The sequence below is a fragment of the Laccaria bicolor genome, genomic scaffold (genome assembly GCF_000143565.1).
Source record: "Laccaria bicolor S238N-H82 LACBIscaffold_40 genomic scaffold, whole genome shotgun sequence".
Lineage (NCBI taxonomy): Eukaryota > Fungi > Basidiomycota > Agaricomycetes > Agaricales > Hydnangiaceae > Laccaria > Laccaria bicolor.
In genome coordinates, this window is record NW_001889911.1 from 17,328 (window position 1) to 36,162 (window position 18,835).

General features: G+C 49.2%; 9 protein-coding genes across 9 annotated transcripts; 4 read left to right on the top strand and 5 right to left on the bottom strand.

Moving 5' to 3' along the window:
• Nucleotides 1-66: 66 nt before the first annotated feature.
• Nucleotides 67-1,958, top strand: LACBIDRAFT_295395 (uncharacterized protein; the record flags this gene model as incomplete). The annotated part of the gene is made up of 7 exons (XM_001886746.1): nucleotides 67-80; nucleotides 137-263; nucleotides 316-517; nucleotides 756-897; nucleotides 1,208-1,346; nucleotides 1,394-1,592; nucleotides 1,641-1,958. 7 exons carry the CDS (start codon nucleotides 67-69, stop codon nucleotides 1,865-1,867), a joined length of 1,050 nt encoding a protein of 349 aa, XP_001886781.1. The 3' UTR covers nucleotides 1,868-1,958.
• A 17-nt stretch (nucleotides 1,959-1,975) lies between these two features.
• Nucleotides 1,976-2,143, bottom strand: LACBIDRAFT_309383 (uncharacterized protein; the record flags this gene model as incomplete). The annotated part of the gene is made up of 1 exon (XM_001886826.1): nucleotides 1,976-2,143. One exon carries the CDS (start codon nucleotides 2,141-2,143, stop codon nucleotides 1,976-1,978), a length of 168 nt encoding a protein of 55 aa, XP_001886861.1.
• Nucleotides 2,144-2,329: 186 nt separating this feature from the next.
• Nucleotides 2,330-3,722, bottom strand: LACBIDRAFT_309384 (uncharacterized protein; the record flags this gene model as incomplete). The annotated part of the gene is made up of 10 exons (XM_001886827.1): nucleotides 2,330-2,345; nucleotides 2,398-2,418; nucleotides 2,475-2,485; nucleotides 2,542-2,595; nucleotides 2,647-2,772; nucleotides 2,834-3,030; nucleotides 3,080-3,250; nucleotides 3,302-3,461; nucleotides 3,532-3,594; nucleotides 3,657-3,722. The coding sequence occupies 10 exons, from the start codon at nucleotides 3,720-3,722 to the stop codon at nucleotides 2,330-2,332; spliced, it is 885 nt and encodes a 294-aa protein (XP_001886862.1).
• A 2,253-nt stretch (nucleotides 3,723-5,975) lies between these two features.
• LACBIDRAFT_295398 (uncharacterized protein) lies at nucleotides 5,976-8,863 on the bottom strand (the record flags this gene model as incomplete). Its single annotated transcript, XM_001886828.1, has 7 exons — nucleotides 5,976-7,868; nucleotides 7,922-7,947; nucleotides 7,993-8,104; nucleotides 8,160-8,234; nucleotides 8,286-8,426; nucleotides 8,479-8,634; nucleotides 8,693-8,863. The coding sequence occupies 7 exons, from the start codon at nucleotides 8,861-8,863 to the stop codon at nucleotides 6,291-6,293; spliced, it is 2,259 nt and encodes a 752-aa protein (XP_001886863.1). The 3' UTR covers nucleotides 5,976-6,290.
• Nucleotides 8,864-10,073: 1,210 nt separating this feature from the next.
• Nucleotides 10,074-10,857, bottom strand: LACBIDRAFT_239129 (uncharacterized protein; the record flags this gene model as incomplete). Its single annotated transcript, XM_001886829.1, has 2 exons — nucleotides 10,074-10,721; nucleotides 10,768-10,857. 2 exons carry the CDS (start codon nucleotides 10,855-10,857, stop codon nucleotides 10,074-10,076), a joined length of 738 nt encoding a protein of 245 aa, XP_001886864.1.
• Nucleotides 10,858-11,114: 257 nt separating this feature from the next.
• On the top strand, nucleotides 11,115-11,643 carry LACBIDRAFT_309389 (uncharacterized protein). The gene is made up of 3 exons (XM_001886747.1): nucleotides 11,115-11,193; nucleotides 11,265-11,357; nucleotides 11,421-11,643. The coding sequence occupies exons 1-3, from the start codon at nucleotides 11,191-11,193 to the stop codon at nucleotides 11,538-11,540; spliced, it is 216 nt and encodes a 71-aa protein (XP_001886782.1). The 5' UTR covers nucleotides 11,115-11,190; the 3' UTR covers nucleotides 11,541-11,643.
• A 730-nt stretch (nucleotides 11,644-12,373) lies between these two features.
• LACBIDRAFT_309390 (uncharacterized protein) lies at nucleotides 12,374-13,762 on the top strand (the record flags this gene model as incomplete). The annotated part of the gene is made up of 2 exons (XM_001886748.1): nucleotides 12,374-13,696; nucleotides 13,757-13,762. The coding sequence occupies 2 exons, from the start codon at nucleotides 12,374-12,376 to the stop codon at nucleotides 13,760-13,762; spliced, it is 1,329 nt and encodes a 442-aa protein (XP_001886783.1).
• On the bottom strand, nucleotides 13,706-15,265 carry LACBIDRAFT_191712 (uncharacterized protein; the record flags this gene model as incomplete). Its single annotated transcript, XM_001886830.1, has 7 exons — nucleotides 13,706-13,851; nucleotides 13,910-14,220; nucleotides 14,277-14,354; nucleotides 14,419-14,760; nucleotides 14,816-14,844; nucleotides 14,898-14,955; nucleotides 15,017-15,265. 7 exons carry the CDS (start codon nucleotides 15,263-15,265, stop codon nucleotides 13,830-13,832), a joined length of 1,089 nt encoding a protein of 362 aa, XP_001886865.1. The 3' UTR covers nucleotides 13,706-13,829.
• A 1,297-nt stretch (nucleotides 15,266-16,562) lies between these two features.
• LACBIDRAFT_295402 (uncharacterized protein) lies at nucleotides 16,563-18,807 on the top strand (the record flags this gene model as incomplete). Its single annotated transcript, XM_001886749.1, has 5 exons — nucleotides 16,563-16,594; nucleotides 16,646-16,914; nucleotides 16,985-17,051; nucleotides 17,129-18,374; nucleotides 18,503-18,807. 5 exons carry the CDS (start codon nucleotides 16,563-16,565, stop codon nucleotides 18,719-18,721), a joined length of 1,833 nt encoding a protein of 610 aa, XP_001886784.1. The 3' UTR covers nucleotides 18,722-18,807.
• Between the last annotated feature and the right edge of the window lie 28 nt (nucleotides 18,808-18,835).

The window sequence follows — 18,835 nt, forward strand, 5'->3', positions numbered from 1 at the left end:
TGAAACCAACTCCTTTCCAGACACCACCGTCGCAGAGATAAAGTCTCATCTTGTTACCTGTCGACTATGGCACCCATAACGTGAGTCTGAACATTTGACGCAATGAATGCAACTCAACATTTGACTACGCTCGTAGGGTGGATGTCTGCCAATTTGACGCCCCAGGTGGCAAGATGTTAACACAACGGGAATTCACATTCGAATTCAATGATGGGCTCGACTTGAATCGACTCCCTCTTGATCTCAGACCGGGACATTACTATGTATATCTGCTCATTTCTTCTTGGTTGATGCTTATCTCCTCTGCTCCCATAGATAATCACCAAAGGTGACCCATGGCGTCTTTGGAAAGACACGAATTTTGAGATCATTGACCATTTTGGCGTGAGGTATTATGCCCACGCCGCGGACTTTTACCTTTCAATCGAACCACAGCACTTTGTGCCCATGGAGAAAATCGTCGAATGGGGGGTAATAATCTGGGAAAAGAGAACACGTCCTTCTATCCAAGTAATCAGTACGTCGATTTCGAAATCTGACACCCTCCAAGCACTGAATGAATTCAGGTACACTTGACCTACTTTTCATGTTTTGTTGCCCCAAGCAGATGTCGATAACAGGGAATCTCTTTCGTTGGGGACGTGTGGCAGGGATTCGCCTCCGTCAACGTTTAACAGGTTCAAAGGAATTTCAAGTCGGCGCGCTGGATTACGATTATAAACCTGATTTTTCTGAATTTATGAATTCATCGACAGAGGACACATCCCCCTCTGCCAGTAGCGCCCCTTCTGAAAGACACAGCGGGAGTCTCTCGTCGATCATTGGTCAGCCCGTCGACGCCGAGGAAGGAAGAGATGAAGATATGGCTGTCACTACAGAAGTACCCCGTTTTATTAAGTAGGATAACGGTACCTGGTACTCAAGCCTCTTCCGGGCGGTCAATCGGCCGAGCTGTCAAGAACATGTGTGGACCTCTCTACCCACTTCAGATACATCATTGATTTATGGCTAGAGGTTTACAATAAATGGCAAGAACCGTCTAAATGTCCATTAACTTCAATGTCTTAAACTAACTCCTTTCTAGACTTTATCCAAACCCTATGGCTGAGAGAAAAGTCTTAGCTTGTCTATCTTCCAGCGTACCATGGCACCCATCACGTTAGTCCCAGCATTTGATACAAGAGATTCAAGTTTGACTTCATTGTAGGGTAAAACTCCGCCATTTTACCAGTACATATGGCGGAAAGCTGAACTGGCTATCATCCAAGTTATACACCTTCGAATTTACGGATGGGATCGATCTGCAAAAACTTCCTCTTGATTTTGACGATCTGAGGGATGTCTGGGTATACATGCCTACTACTTCATGCTCGCTAACGCTCATCCCTTATAGATAATAACTAAGGGCGACTGGCAGCGTAGCTGGCGCAACATCAAAAGACTAAAAGCTCCTGGCCACCCCGACGTAATATACGTTGCCCCCGGTCTCAATTTCTTCCATACAACAGATCGATTTCTGTCCACGAGTAAAATCTTGCAACAGAGGTTGATAACCTGGGAAGTTGGACAGGAACCTTCCCTCCTAGTCATCCGTAAGTCACCCTCGATCGTGGACGTCTCATGCGACTCAGCAAAGTTAGGTTCATTCGACTTACTTGCATTGCTCTGTGACCATCGGCGTAGGTCGATATTGGGTTGGGTCAAATTCTCGACGTGGTCGGTACGGTCCCGCCTCCATCGATTCGTCACGAGGGCAAAGGGTCCGTTCCAGCTCGGTGGGATGACCTACGGTCATGAACCTGATTTCTCCCAGTACATGAAGTCACAGACAGAGGGTACATCACTTCCCCCAGCCCCGTCTCCCTAGCCGTCGCGTGGCGGATTCTGACCCTACATGCCACTTGTGTCGTTACGCCATGTTTGAGCGAGGATGATGAATATACTATTAGGTTGTTTCCACCATTGCCTTGACATGTTAGGTTGTGGCTAGCCAGGATAGCCGATACTGGATTTGATTGATGATGACGACAGAGACAAGGTGAAAATACAAGGAGAGAATAATAATGTTACGGGCTACGATTCGAAGGATATAAGATATGTATGTACTGCTACTGAGTTGAACTCGACGGGGACTGCATGTCATTAGAGGTCGATGGGAACTGGAAAGGATGGAACGTCCACAATTCGAGAGGTCAAGGCAACGATTTGGAAGGGGGCAAGACTTTGACAGCTGGAGAGGGAAATCCTTAGGTTTAGGGAGACTGGGAAAAACTTCATCTAGCTTCATGTCCTTGGTATCATACACCCGTTTTCGACCTTGGCCAAGGGTTTATGAGAATTTCCATCTTGGGGAGCATATCAGCTACGTGCCAGTATGAGAGGGTGATAGCAGCTTACCTGTTTCCACAGTTCGTGCAACTGTGTAGGGGGTGGTCAGTAATCATATAGGAAGGGAAAGAGAGAAAAGGGCGTACGTTACGAAGGTCTATTATACACATTGGTCAGCTGTTGGTCGAAGGAGGGGAGAAAAAGCAAACGCACCGTCATAGGTTCATCGGCACTCCGCGTCTGAGCTTGGCGGTAGCGGCACTTTCTCTGTAGCACGGTGAGTTGGCGGCCACATTATAAAATTAGCACGACACATACCTGTTTGCATCTGGAGCACTGGAACGCGTCCGTTTCGGCCTGCTGCTCCGCAGCAGCAAGAGAGTTGTGGAAGTTCTCTGCTCTGATCTTGTTATCGGCTGCCTTTCTCTCTTCTGAGGCCATTTCCTACACCAATCCAAACGATCAATCAAGTGAAAGTAAAAAGAACCTGCGTGGGGCCACTGACCTGGCTTGTCATCTTGGTAAACTTCTCGGCCTGTAATTCCCCGCTGACGATGCTCTCTCGTAGACTCGGATTGCTCTTGTCCTTCAAGTTGACGAAGAGAGACCGAATTTTAGATTTGTAGGCCGCTGTGACTCCATCGCAGTCGGCAAGCACTGAGGCCTCTATTGCTTTGGCGTGTTTTAGGATGAGTTCAACAGCTTTTCATGAACGTCAGTTAGGCAACGGAAGCAGGAAAAGTGAACTTACGAGCACCAGAGTCGCTGGCGAGAGCGTCGTAGATCAGCTCAGTACATTTGTCTCGGGTGCTGTCCCCCGTGTTGCCTTTGACGCCGTCGCCTTTTGCGGTGCGCAATTCGACTTTGGCTGTAGTGGGCGTCGATGGCGTTCCAGGCGTGCTCGCGACGGATGCCTTGCGCTCTAGCAGACGATGAGCACACGATCTAGTCGATGATGCACGAGACCATTTACCTGGTCCCTTTCCATTTTGCTGTGGTGCCTTTGAATGATGAGCCCCCTTCGCCTTCTCCACGGCCACTTTCCACTTCTTCACAATCTCCTTTGCCAGATCAGCTACATGCTTCGCCGCGTGCGTCCTGAGCTTCCCAACTGCAAGCCCAGCTTTGCTCTCCTGTCAATCAAAGATATCAGCACCAGAATAGGAAAAAGGGCAAAAAAAAAAAAAGACGAGCAACACCCACCCTGAGGATAGATTCAGTGATTTCAAAGTCTTTCTTCAGGATATTTAAGACATCAATGATCTCCTATAAAAAAAACGAGGATGAGAAACGCAGAGTAACGGGATTGGCAAAGGAAATTACAGTACCTGTTCATCAGCCGCACTTTGCAGCTGTTTGACGAGTTTTTTTAACTCTAGAACATCGGCGGACATGAGTGGCTACTGGCTATCTATCTGTATCGTACGAAGGAGGACGACTAGCGACTCTTTTGTAGTAATTCCCTCAGCCGCTTTGTCTAACGAAAAGACAAGAGGCAAGGTCAAGACAACAGAGACAAACACTTTACTCGCCGCTACAACCACCCTCGCAGCATCCCATAACAATGACCACCGCGGCACTACCTCCTTTAGAGCCTTTGTTGAGGCGAAGCGCGAAAAGGACGCGAGATATATTTGCTTCAGAGTCGGAAGATATCTTGAAAGATGAGGAGACAAGGTATGTTTACTTGAGTTTCTAAAGTATCTCTTTCTGACAATTTCATAGTACGCGCGTTCGCCTGGCCTGCAAAATACATGATGAATACCGCGACTACAAAGAACTACCGTCTGCTTTGCTTGCACAACAGGGTGTAGTCGGTCCCTCACGGCCAGGCGGTCCACCTCGAAAGATGATCACAGCAGGGGGTACGTTGCTCCAACTAACCTCGTTGCACCACAATCTCATGATCAACTTAGTGGACAGCAACACCTCCAAAATCATCGCAACAATAGACACAACCCCACAAGCCCAACCATCCACTTTTTCAACCTCGACGAAACTCACGCAAGCGCTGACACTACACAAAACCACACGAACAATCAAACCCACCTATCACCCCCCTTGGAAACTCGTCCGCGTCATTTCTGGCCACCTAGGTTGGGTGAGGAGTGTCGCAGTGGAGCCGGGGAACCAGTGGTTTGCCACAGGCGCGGGCGATCGAGTTGTCAAAATATGGGATCTGGCGTCGGGAGAGTTAAAGTTGTCGTTGACGGGTCATATATCCACTGTGCGGGGGTTGGCTGTATCTTCAAGGCATCCATATCTATTTTCATGTGGGGAGGATAAGGTCCGTATTCTTTGCTTTTTCTGCAGTGTGGTTCTGACTGACGTGTGGATCTTAGATGGTGAAATGTTGGGATCTAGAAGCCAACAAGGTCATCCGACACTACCACGGACACCTTTCAGGCGTATACTCTCTCTCCCTACACCCAACCCTCGACGTCCTCGTAACAGCCGGCCGAGATGCGTCAGCTCGAGTATGGGACATGAGGACCAAAGCCCAGATTCACGTCCTCGCCGGGCACACGGCAACAGTAGCAGACGTGAAATGCCAGGAATCTGATCCCCAAGTCATCACAGGCAGCATGGACTCTACAGTGCGGTGCGTCTCTCCTCGTCCTCGCCCTCCGCAGATTACTCACGAATTGACGCAGATTATGGGACCTGGCAGCCGGCAAAACGATGGTTACACTAACCCACCACAAAAAGTCTGTCCGCGCACTCGCCATCCACCCAACCGAATACTCCTTTGCGTCTGGGTCAGCTGGGGGTAACAACATCAAAAAGTGGAAATGCCCCGAAGGCTCGTTCGTGTTCAACTTTAGCGGGCACAACGCCATCATCAACACGCTCTCCGTCAATGCCGAGGGGGTGTTCTTTTCCGGCGGTACGTCCCGCATTTCCTTCCGTCTTCCCGCATCGTCTCCCTTTTTCCTTTTTTTTCTTCTTCTTTCTTCTGTTGGGGCTAAAATGTTAAAATCTAAAAAATTCAGGTGACAACGGCACCCTTACTTTCTGGGACTACAACACCGGCACGCCGTTCCAGAACATGGACGACGTCCCGCAACCTGGCTCGCTCGAAGCCGAGGCGGGCGTGTTCTGTTCGACGTTTGACCAGACGGGGACAAGGTTAATTACCGGCGGTGCTGATAAGACTATCAAGGTCGGTGTCTTTTTTCTTTTCTCCCTTTGCTGGCTTCTTTGTTGGTGCCATAGCGCTGATACATCGGTTCCTTTTAGGTCTACGCAGAGCAATCCCAGTAGCCTTGCTTTGTACATTATGCCCGATCTTCCCCCTTGTTTTATTCAGTCATATCGATGTATCTTGCCTCCTCTTCCGAGATAAGCCTTCCTATCTTGTAATATCCGGAATATCTGGCCCCCCTCCGAGTAGGAACGCGTGGTACATACTCGTGCCAAATGCCATTTCGGTCCCTGTGCGGAACTTTCAAAACCACAACGCGTTCAGGGTGATAATCAGTTGCAATAGGTTGCAATACTTGGACCCACAAGTCTTATTTGAAATGTACGAATTCAAATTTCTTTATGATGGCCATGCCAACCACGCGTCCTATGCTCCCTATTTCGAGGGTTCGTAGGGTTCCTTCACGTTCTTGTGACCTTTTTTCTTTCTTTTTCTCTCTTTTGGCAGGAAGTGACGACGTGAGGGTCTTCTATATTCAGCTGATGAATATTTCGAGAAAGTGCGACAGAGATAGATACTAACAAGTAAATCCGTGAAGAAAGAAAGAAAGAAAAAAGACCAAGTAAACGTAGAGAAAACAATATAACACAGCGTCCCATACAGTAACTAGTAAAACAACATCAGTAGTGGTATTAGAAACTCTCAAAACCCAACCCAAACAAGTGGGAAAAAAAGTGCTATGATACAGATGGGGTCAGAAAGAAAGCGTTTACAGCGGAGATGGAGTCATGAATTCAGAAGCTTTCCACAGGTATGCTCACCCAGCCCACCCAGTGAGAGAGGAAGAAGTCCCGGGAGAGAACGTAGTCGAGTACGCAAGGGTGCAGTGCGCAGGCGGTTTGTGCTCCATATTCGCCGACATCGAAATATGCTGCAGCTGGCTGCCGAACCCATGATACTGCGGTCCGCGACCCTCAGATACCAGCTGAACAGAGGCAGGAGGCGGAGGCCCATCAGGCCTACCCCTCGAGGCATACAGCCCTCCTAATTGTTGTACAGGCAGCGAATCCGATTCATTGATGTAGAGCTCTCCTCTACAGGGAGAAAGAGCCGTCTGCGCAGTGGTTGGATTTGAAAGCTCCGGGGGGACGTTGGAAGGGACAGCTTTCACTGATTGCCCCAATGCTGGATAATCTGGGTAGCCAGGGAGGACCTCCTGTTCGAATAGAGCTGTCGTAGCTGCAACGTACTCCTTTTCAAAAGTGAACGGGATCTCATCCTCCTCTGCGTATGAACGCGACTTTTTGAGAGGTGGTCTGATAGGTTCAAGCTCGGAGACGGGTGTTGGAGGCTGAGGTTGCGTATGTAGGCCATTCGTCACTTCGACACCTCCTGCAGGAGGAAAAGGTGGATGTGTGTAAATATTGGACTCGATAGGTTGCGGAGTAGGGTATGATAGCTGCGGATATGATAACATTGCCATGGTATGTTGAGGCTGATGTTGAAGGTGAGGCTGCAGCTGCTGAGGGGGAATCTGTGGAGGGGATAACGATCCCATTGGTGGTTGGGGGAGATGTTGTCGCTCCTGGGACTGCAGACCCATCTGAGGGGCTTGAGGATCAGGATCACAGTACTGATGAGGATTGCTGGGGTAAAGTGGTTGCGAAGTCACTGGGAAATATGACACGGATAGAGGAGCCCCGGAGGAAGCATAGCCTGGTGTGTAGGTTTGTGGTTGTTGAAGCCATGCTGGATCACCAGGACTTCCACCACCGTGTAGAGGTGTCAAGGTCATGGGTACAATAGGTGTAGTGTTTTTGGGGATGCTAGGAACGCCATAATAATCATCCCCAGTCGGGGACACCGGAGACGGATAATCATATGGGCTGGCGGGTGACATCTCGTTGAAGGTAGTGATTGAGGCGGGCGAAGAAATTGGCCCAGGCCCAGCACTACCAACATCATTTTCGGGTGAAGGCCGCCGCGATCCGCGCCGTGGATAGCCTAGCTGGCGACGAGGATGAAGCTCCGTAGGACTCCCCTGACCGACACGTAGCATGCGTTCAGCCCTTGATCGTGATACCGCTCGGCCACTCTGCGTTAGTTCTGGGTGTTGCAAAGGCATCGGCAGCGTTAAAGGCGCCGGAATCTTGCGATGTCTGTCGCGGACGCGTTCCTCACGGAAGAAAGGGGCTCGTACAGGCTTTGCACCGTACACCTTTTTCTTCGTTAACCCGTGCTTCTGCTGCAATTGGGTCACTAGGCTCGGTGCATTGTCTGATTCAACACAGGCGCTGGGCGAAGGTGCGGACTCGTCGAGCAATTCCAGCGAGTCTGTGTACTGGCTGTCAAGAGGAAATGTGTTGCGTCGTGAGGGTGTGATCCTTTGAGGTTGCTAAATATGTAGGATATGAGAATCAATTGCAGTCATATGACATTTTTACGTACATTGTGGGTGAGAGCTGTGATAAAGTCTATGATTAGCGACAGAACAAAGATCAACGAACTTCAGAACATACCTCCGTCCGGATAGAACTGGTGATGACTTGGCTGAACTGATAGACGGAAGGTAACTCGACCTCGTTCGATTGGAAAAGGTGGGTATCCCTCGACGGCACCCTGGAGACGGGCCTGATGATTCGAAGTCAGAACGCCAGTCATCGGACACACAGGTTTCGATACTCACCGTCTCTTCAAATAGAAAAGTCAGGGAGGTCATATCTTCATTCGGACTCATGACAACATGACAGTGTATGTTTGCCTTGAATGAGGAATCAGACGGATTCTGCGGTTTTAAGCTGGTTAATCGTACCTGAGCCATCTTTTGCGCCAGCAATGACCAAGTTGAAAAGCTGTTACCACCACCCATACCGTCATCTGACGGCGTGCTCGCGGCAACAATGATCAGGTGAAGGGCAGCTGGTCGACCTTGAGACTCGACGGAGATTAAGCACTGTAAGGATGATCAAAACCACCCATTCTATGACAGAATCAATGACGCTTACATCGATTCCAGTGCTAATCTTAGCAACATTAAGTTTGTTGTCTGGTGAACCGTTAAACCTCAAATCCCTCAAACCCTCGTGTAAGCCATTATACTGCTGAGGAAACGAAGCTTGTGTCCCTTGTGAGGGATAGCTCTCAAGCACCAAAGATATTATCTGTAAGGCGTCAACAATCTATCACTTACTCTGCACTTCAAGTGCGTCGTTGACATACTGGGGTAGGAGCGGTCGTCTTCTCTATGTTGTCGACCAATTTGGTCAAGTAAAGATCTCGGAGATCAGGCCAGATGAAGGACATGGGTTGGGAATTTTCAACGAGTAGCAGTACCGCTATCGCCTGATGAGGCGACGCGGTTTCAAAGGGAGAGCCAGTCGCCATATACATCACAGTCTTTCAGCACTAAACGGCACAAGACACGCAAGTGGACAAGAGTGTGCGGTCAAAGTTCGTGAATGATGGCGATATGAGGCTAGTGAAGGACGGTGAGCTGGAAGTAAGTAGGTTGAGGAGATTGTAACCAAACCGTGAGCAAATTGTGCTTGGAATTGTGGATCCTTATGGGACCAGTCGGACTTTCTAATTGTCAACCCTTGACGATTAACGACAAATTATATTCTTCCATGTCAGAAAAATTCTCACCAGTATAGTCTGATCCGGTCGTTTCGATCTGTACGGCAAGGCTAATTTCCCCGTCTAGATTCTCCAGTGGCTCACTAAGTCCCGGAGGAGGCCTTGCGAAGGGTACAAGGAACTCTTCAGCCAGTTGAATTCCTGTTGCTCGTCGAAGTCTGGACACACAGGAATGGGGATCAAGAATCTTCAGCCTTTTGGGAAGAGAGTTCAAAGCCTGGTTCAATAAGGTTTTTGGAGGTTGCTGGCACTGAGAAAGGCTGAGAAGGCACGAAATGACGGAAATGGCAACGCGCATCGCACCAGCCTTACCGCACGTGTTGTGACTTTTGGGTCTGCAATGGGACTGCGATGATCACATCAGCTGCCTGACTCAACCTCATTGGAAATCGTTGTGCTTAGCCTCTATAGGGAACTGTCCGCAACTCCGTACAACTCCGTATGCCATTCTATGTCATATCGATGCTATCCGGCCTCCATTCAAAACGGCTCTTACCACGTCCGGACTTTGTAAAAGTTCAATCAACCGGCGAGTGCCGCTGAGTTCTGCTGCGAGGGGCAGCAGGCAGCAGGTCGGTCAAGCATTTCAACTTTAAGGAACACCAGAAAGCCCGAAATTTACAAAATGAGGCCCACAAGACGAATGTTAAATAAATATCTAGTAGCCGTTTCCAAGCCGGTCAGATGTTACTCAGGTGATGACTTCAGATTCTTCTTTCAAAGTAAACTTCGAATTTTACGAGCAGTATTGCACATATTGCTGGGTGGGCATCCATTGAACAATTTCTCTATAGGGGATGGATACATATCACTGCTTTCGGAATACAGCATGCCAAGAGCAAAGAATTTGAAAAGGGCGGTCCTGGCTGTTCATTTTCTGTGTCAAATGTCTAGATGAGGGGCCGCCGTCAGCAACTTGGACTTGAGCAACTTAGCGTTGGCGCAAAGACTAACGTCCAGTCATCTACTTTAGCCTAGCCATTATCGCATCAACACGCTCCCTTCCTCCGCTTTCCCAGTCATCCCAACAAATGCTCAACATCGCCGTATCTCTTCCCACACACCCTGCTCTCGGATCACCATCTCTCTCACTTTTCTTATTCCCGGCATCATCCTTACCAATCGGCAAGACTCTATCCCACCTCAAAACAGCTTCCAGCTTGAACCCCATGCGCTCGGCCGAGCGAACACTGGCTTCATTGAGCGCATTCGCTTGCCACACTGCGCGTCGCAAGCCGAGGCCACCGTCAACATGTAAATCAAGCGCGTAGTGGAGAAGAAGTCCGACTGCGTTTGAAGTAACGTGTGTGCGTTGGAATGAGGGTAGGATCATGATAAATCCAATCTCAATTGCGAGATTCGTCGGGGAAGAATTGAGTAGGCCAACTAATCCAGCGAGGGCGCTATCATCTTCTACTTCATTCGTGACACTCGCGCGTCTCGTTTTGTCAAAGATCGCAAAAAGAGTTTCGCCCGGATTCTTGCGGATACGCCCTTCAATCAGTGTATCGACAAAATCGCCGACGGCTTCGTAAGGTCCGAATGGAAGGTATGTGAATATCTCGGGATGTAACTTTGTTGCAGAGAAAAATGTCTCCGCGTGCTTCGAGGGCTATGAGGAGTTTAGCGTCGATTTTTCTGATTGAATTGATGATTACTATGAGTGGTGTTAATTTAACACGTTCGCTTTCCAAAGCCTCTGGGATTGGAAAGCAAAAGTTGATATCATAAGGTCCTTCTGCAGACATGGGTATGAAGATGTGTTGTCGAGTCAGGAGCCTGGAGTCACGATCGCGACCTGCACGTGCGGACGTGACCTGATCTCGTGATACAGGGGAGCCTATGACGTCGCTACGTAGTATCATGACGCAGTAACTTTAAGAATCCGGATGACGCTAATAATAACGTTTTCTCTTCCAAGGGTGCTTCCGACTTCGACGTCATGCTCCCCGGCAAGATATAAACGACGCTATTCAAACGCTTTGAAGGCATCCACCCTTTCATACCCAAACACCACTTTGAGACTCAAACACCACTTTTTACGCTCTCACAAATACTTACCTTGAACTACTTGAACTACTATGGTGAGCGCGAACCCTGCACGCAACCCTGCCTCACCTTTAATGTGCTGACTTTTATTTTTCGCCGATGTCAGGGTTCGATATTTTCAGCGATCGGCTCTGGCATCAATTCCGTCGTATCTGCAATTGCGGCCGTCATCATGGCGATTGTAGGCGCAATCACAACGGTTCGTTGTCCCCACCATTGTGTATCACTGCAGCGACCTTATCATGAACTTTATCATTCCTAGGTTATCGTCACTATCTTCGATGTAATAGTAGACATTCTTTGCTGCAGATGCTGCGGCTCGCGCAGTTCTGGTCGCCGCACTGGACGGTCCAGGAGGGGAAGAAGATCGGGAGTTTACTAGATGCGATAATCGTGACAATGACGCTTACTTATGAACGTATACACGACTGAATTTTCTCCCTTGCTTTCTGTACTCTTAATTTGATTCCCATCTTGTCTTAAAAGTCATGTTGTGAAAGACCGCCCAACCTGTCGGATTGAGAATCACTGATGTTGAAAGCAACCGCGCTATTTAAGCAACCGTCTATAACCGCTCGCCAAATATCATATTGTACACACCCCTCGGCCTCCACTCAATCGTCACAAGTCGGCTTGTCATTCGGTATAACTTCTTTGAAATGTTCGGAAGGGACTAAAAGTCTTTCTGGATGGAGCGGCTGATACGGTATTGCGGTTCGATGAACAGCACGTATGTTGGAGAACATTGAACATGTCGAAGAGATAACCGTTTTAGGTCCGCGGATGCTGATCATTGTTTGGCTGATCAAGCTGGGACAAACAAGGCTTGTCGATGATCGTGATCGAGAATGTTATTAACCTCCCAAAACGCACTCACTCTCACGAGCAACATGCTTTCTCGCCCTTATTCCTGGAAGCATCGTCACTGACCAGGGAAAATCGCGAGTGAGTGATTCTTCTGTGATTGCAAAATAAGCTATCCAAATCGTTCTGATCCGCCATCGCCAGTCATCCTCGCATTCTACGTCCTCCAAGAGCCGTTGCTGGCTTCACACTCGTCACCCAATCGATCAACTCGTGAATATACCATATGTACTGAGAGTGTCAAGATTTATCGCGATAACGCGTCTCCTGACCTCGCAAGTTGTCACCACCCCCACATCATCCCCAGGTCTTCCCTCCTGATTATTTCCGACAACTGATCTGCAAGCACCAATGATGTCGTTTGACGCATCGATTGACGTGGCCATTCCGTCCGGGCGCCTTCCAACCGAACTGCTTTCAGAGATCTTCCTCCACTGCGTTGATGGCGTTATAGACATTAGTAACACAATCACAATCCCTCTCCTTCTCTCGAAGATCTGCTCGAGGTGGCGAGATGCCGCTATATCGACGCCTCGTCTTTGGTCACGTCTCTTCCTCCAGCTCGCCACGCCAGCGGATTCCCAGGTCGAATTGGTCAGAACTTGGCTCACAAGATCGGGTGGATGCCCTCTCACGATTTATGTGTTCTGGGAGGAACCGCCCTTCCTTCCGAGCCATCCAGTTTTGAATGCGTTGATGGAGCAATCAGCTCGTTGGCAGGTGGTCTTCTGCTATCTGCCCTCTGTGGCTTTCCCATCCTTATCGCGCGTTCGCAATAGGCTTCCTTTGTTGACCGAACTCAGTCTAGGGACTGATGACGACTTGCCATTGACAGCCAATGGGACTTTGAATATGTTTGAGGTAGCGCCCAGATTGACGCAGATTGAGTGCGTCAACTTCGCGCCGACCATTTTCAACTTCCCTTGGTCCCAGTTATCCGTTATCCCAATAATGGCCGTCAGCATCGAGGATTCCGTAGATATCCTCCGCCAGGCAACGAATCTCGAACAAGGAGGATTTATTTTTGTGGGCGGCGGGAACCAAAGACACCCGCTCCGCAATTGGAAAGTCCAGCATAATCGTTTGCGTTATTTCACCATTATGACACCCCCATGGAACGAAACTATCGATCTTCGCCGTCTATTTTCCCAGCTTACCTTTCCTTTTCTCGAAAATCTCACCATATGCAACTTGAAATCTCCGTTTTCCGCCGAGTTTGTTCAATTCCTTTCTAGACTAAAGTCGCTCCGCACTCTCCATCTGCGGAAAACTGCGATAGTTGACCACCAGCTAGTCCAAGGACTCAAGCACCTTCCCTCGCTGACGAGCCTGATTGTGCACTCGTCGCCGCAGGACGCGCCGACGGTGACTGGGATTCTTCTAGCCGCGTTAACCTGGAAGTTTTTCTCCGATGATTCGAAAGGGTTAATGCTGGTGCCAAAGCTGAAAAAGCTGGAGCTCACCATAAACCGCAACGTTGCGCAGCAGTTCATTGACATGGTAGAGTCGAGAGTTATAGTGAATGATGAAATCGGCGGCAATCCGGCGCGTCTTGAAATGATCCGAGTCCGGCCCACTGAAGAGCTTGGAGAGGAAATTCTTTGTCAACTTGTTTTATTGAGGGAGTGGGGGCCGTCCATCGCCATAGAGGATCTGGAGAAAGGAATCACAACTGTGAGTTCATTGCTTGTATCTGATTTTTAATTTTAATTTATACGGGTATGTCCATTCTAGATTTGAGAACAAGACCCGGCCGTATCCACAACAGAATGGTCAATAGAGCATAGTCAGGGTATCAGTATCTAATCTACTTCGTTTTCTCGTTCCACCTGTATATGTATTTTGCGTGAGACGTGTATAATTTCAATTAAATACCCCACCACTTACAAATCGAGGAAAAATCGCCAGAGGACGGAAAACATCAACCCTTGCAAACCGTTGGCTAAAATACGGGTCTTCAAGCCGCGCCCGAATAAGCCGCTCAAGCCGTCGACGGCGATGACCTCGCGCGCAGCCGCCATATACCCGATGCGCGTTTCGTTGACTTGTCGATAGGTTTTTAGAACGCGGAGGGAGTTGGAGATGCTGTCGGATACAACTGAAGCAACGAACCCGATGAAGGCGCGTCGAGCCAGTTTTTGGAATACGGTGTGGGGTAAAGGAAGGGTATCTTCTAGGTAGTTATATGTTCCGAACCACTAGACGGAATATTATATATATATGCAAATGGCATGCGAGATTTATCAACACGTACGGGGTAGTGACCAACAAAGGTGGCCGCTGCGGTAGCCAGTGCACCGTACCATAATGTACCAACTCCGTACATCTTGATCTATATAGAAATATTAGGACAAAAAAAGAAGGTTAAGAGATAGAAAAAAAGACATGAAACATACGCGTGCTCTCAGAATCTGCATACCAGGTTTGCCCTGGGTTTGCAGAGTTGTCTTTACGGTATCGATAGGCGTCAATATCATCCTAAACGCAGCAGCGGCGAGGGACGCAAAGATAGTCTTGACAAGCGTAGGAAGTTCCCTCATGTAGGGGTTGGATTGCAGTAACGCCAAGATACCAGCGTTTGCTGCCGTATCTCCAAAGCGGGAGACGGGACCCTGGACGAGTGCAGCAGTTAAGCCTTGGTAATATCGCGTCCAGCCGCCGTCGCTGTGTAAGGTCTTGATGGCTTCAATTGTGGTGGTGCCGTATCGGTATTGGTAGTTCATAACTGTTCTCAAGGGCTTATCAAGAAAATAATAAGCCTTCGTAGTATGGGAATTCCGAGGTGGTTCGCACCATGAGCGTCAAAACCTGAAGCACCATAGCTTTAATAGAACTTGAGTGGCGCGGGCGGCACCTACATAAAATGCTTACGCACCTGCGGCGCCACTAAGCCCTCCCCCGAGAGCGCTGAACAACGCCCCTCTCAAATCGAACTCGAGACAAAAAACGTGTTTAACATGGTGTCCCAAAATGATAGCAATGAGCAAAGCTTACATCGACATCCCCAGCGTCAATGAAGCCCTTGATAAGCAGAGTCAAGAGAACAATTCCCACTGCGGTAAGTACCCCGTAGGATGTCCAAGTCTTCCACCCAATTTTGTGGGGAGGGACCTCAACAATGCCGTTTTCGAGCTCGTCACCGTCTACAGGCCCTGGTTGGGTGCCACCACCAAGCAAAGGCTGGGTTTCGCCGAAAGGGTCGCTTTCTGGTGGGACTTTGGATGCTGGAGGCCCTGTGTTCATCGCGATTAGGTCCAACTGAAGCGAGAAGGCATCCACAGGCGAGGTGCTGGGATTTCGGAACGATAGAAGCGAGTGTCATTACCAATCGGCATCACACAGTAATTATAGGTCAGCAATCTGATAAGATCTCCTTTTACTACGTGGTTCCCTCCTTCATTATCTCCTTCCTTTCCCCCAGGACTGATTATCATAATCCCCCATTAGATAGATACTAATACAACTGTCACAAGTCAGCAATGCTCGAGAGAGATAGGTTTAAGATCTCACCATAAGATACCAACAAAGCCAGATGAGAAATGTCATCATGGGGAGACATCGGCGATCGTTAGCTTCTCCAACGCATCCTCGAAGTGATCATCATCGCTTTCCTCCTCCTCCTCCTCTTCCTCTTCCGTCGAATCCTCGTCCGGAGGCTCGTCCTCAAAGTCCAGCTGCGAACAATCATTAGCTCAAGGGTAGAATAGAGCACATACCGAACACGCACAGGATCAAATATCACTCGTATTATCAGACTACAGCTGGGACATGTGGCGATGTCCTCACAATCTGCGAGCTGCCGTCGTGATATTTCAAAGCGATCACCACAAGGACATGGGTAGTGATAAACGCGTTTTTCTTCATCCCAGGCCATGTCTTCTATTTCTATTTCGTCGTAGTATGCGCCCATGATGTAAAATTATATGAGAGATTGGGAGTTTTAGTATTGGGGTATGGCGTGGAGGGTCAAGGAGTCATTGACCCAAATTTTGACGATGGGTGATCAAGTCACAATGGCATCCAAACAAACAGCACTGCTTTCGGCTGTTCGATCACAACAGCTTGATCGCAAACTTCCAGCTTAATTTTAACCCCTCAATTTTGCAAAGTCAAGCCCCTCCAACTCCTCTAGTTCTGGAGGCACTTCTCTCTATGTATGTATGGCGGACTTGCCAAAGCCTTTCTTGATCTTGAGTTTCCGTACTGACTATGGAATTTTAGAGATTAAGTTCGGGCAACACTTTGAGTTTGACCTGTGTCGATTTGCCACAAATAGCCTGGATTAGGGTGTTGGAAAACGTCCGAAAGACCTGCAAGAACGATTTTTTGCAAAGCTGAGCCCTGTGTGGAAACTCGATATCCCGCCCTGCGTAGCCACTCACGTCAGAGCAAACTTAGTGATAGGTTTTGTAGGAAAGCTGGAAGGTTGGAAACTTGTCAGGGTTTAAAAGTACGTTGATCTATGGTTTTTCTTTTGACATTGCGCTCATGGGGGTATTCAAGGTCTGTAGATTGACACTAGACGCCACAGTGAAGCAAAATGGAAGAGATATTGAAAGAGATTCCCAACTTGTAAGTGACAGATACTCTTTTGCATAATGCGAGCTTAACAACAACCCCCAGAGACGCGTCTATACCCCTTAAATATGCCGATAAGCTCAACACGAATCACCTACCTACCTCAGACGAAGCCGTGGAGCTCAAGGGTTTCGTGTCAGGCATAAACAACGAGGTCGACAAACTTACCCAGGAAATCAAGGCGCTCGAATTATCCTTGCGGGTCCTCCAGGTCAAACGAATAAGATACAAAGAAGCCGCAGCCCCCTACCAAGCCCTATCGTCCCCATTGCGCACCTTTCCCCCCGAACTCCTGCAATGCATATTCGCTTGGTGTCTCCCTCAGAACCGCAACGCAGTTATACACTCAGCAGAGGCGCCAGTGCTCCTCGGCCGCGTCTGTAGTACGTGGCGCCGCATCTCCCTCGCCACGCCGGAGATATGGGCCCGAGTCCACATCGTTCCACCCAACGTGAATCTGATGAACTTGACCTCATCTATGGAGCGGTTTCGGCGGAAGCGCGAGTTGGTGGAGACGTGGCTTAGTAGATCAGGTGTCTGTCCTTTGGACGTGTCGTTTGTTTGGTTTGGAGGTGATTCGGACGACGAGATAGGGTTATGCGGGACGTTGCTTGAGGCGCTAGTCCCGCTCTCTAAGCAGTGGAGGCAGTTGGATTTCCAGGTTCCGCTCAAGATGTTCAAGCCGTTCGAAAAGCTCGGGGTGGGCGACGTACCGCTACTAGAAGGGATGAGTCTGTTGGATAACAGGTCGACGTTTGAAACGGAGGTCGTAGAGGATTGGCCCGAGAGCCTGATGTTTGCTGGGTCCGCCATGCGGTTGCAGAAGTTCACCCTCACATTCTTTTCAGGGGGCATGCGCCTCCCCTCGATACATTGGTCGCAGCTGACGGTGCTATACCTCGAATCCAATATTGCATTTTTCTTTACAGATTCCTTTCACATGCTCTCTACCCTTCAACTGTGCACCTCCCTAGAAAGCTGTACCCTCAAATTTCCCTTATCGCATACAGCTTCACTGCCTCGCTACAGGAAGGTCGACATCGCGGTCAACCTCCCACGTTTGAATATGCTCTGCCTGGACGGAGACCAGAACCTTCCAAATACATTTCACATGTCGAACACTCTTGATAACCTCTGCCTCCCAAAACTTCAGCATCTAGAGATTCAAGGCCGGTCAGGTAGCCCAGAGGACTCCACTGTCCCGGAGCCCCTGACGTCCATTAGGAAACTCCTCGAGCGCTCAAAGTGCTCTTTGGACAAGATAAAGTTGGAATCTCTCGATTTGGCGGAGTCCGAGTTCATGGCGTGTTTGAGACTGGCGCCTGAACTGACGGAGCTGGCGGTGCATAACTGGGGATTGAGGTTGGGTCCTGTGCCTATGGAGGAGTCGTCCCCTGCGGTGGTTGAGAATCAGATCTTGAGAGCGTTGACGGTAAACGCCGCAAGTGATCTCCATTTGGAAATGGAAGTGGAGGGCGAGGATAAGAAAGAACACCCTGTGCAACTGCCACACGAAGTGCTGTGTCCCAACTTGTCGAGCTTCGACTTTACCTTGTGTGGCGCCTCGCAAGAACTGCTATGTCAATTCGTCGAGTCAAGGTGGAATTTGGGCGCCCCAGTGCGACAGTTGAAGTCGGTTAAAGCGAACTTCACGGCACGCGAGGACCTTGATGTTGGGGCGCGGTTGAAGGCTATGAGGGATAGGGGGTTGGAGCTTGTTGTGGCCTTTCATAACCCTTTGACGGATGAGCCGAACCCGTCACCTTGGACGGGGGTTGAGGGGATGTGAAGTGACAGTAACATCCCTGTTGCATGGATTCTTGCCTTTTCTCTTCGGGGAATGGTGCGTACATTTCTCTCAGCAATGTCTGTTTTGACTAAACTGTTATGGCATCTACATAGTTGAGATTCATGCTTCGTGGTGGGTTGGCCCTTATCAAGGTATCCGTACGGGACGGACACCTTCAGTCTGGCCTCAACAACGTCACCCTACGGCTTTTGAGCTTCTTTGCACGCGGTAACACAGAAACAACAGCATCGCGATGCGCCCTGCTTCCACTGGACGTCTACGGAGGGTCCATAGGGAGAGTGTTGAGAATGGCGTGCACTGCTGCACATTAGAGAGGGCTGCTGATCTCTTTCACGTCGTATGGAATACACGATATTTCATGTAGTTTCGGGATGGAAGTCTATGATTTTTCTCGCTCCCTCTACTGTGCTTATGTAATGTCCAAC

What these genes read in the sequence shown, in the direction of transcription:
- LACBIDRAFT_309389 (XM_001886747.1), top strand. An exon ending in TTGTAGGCGCAATCACAACG is followed by an intron (nt 11,358 to 11,420) that starts GTTCGTTGTCCC and finishes TATCATTCCTAG; the next exon opens with GTTATCGTCACTATCTTCGA.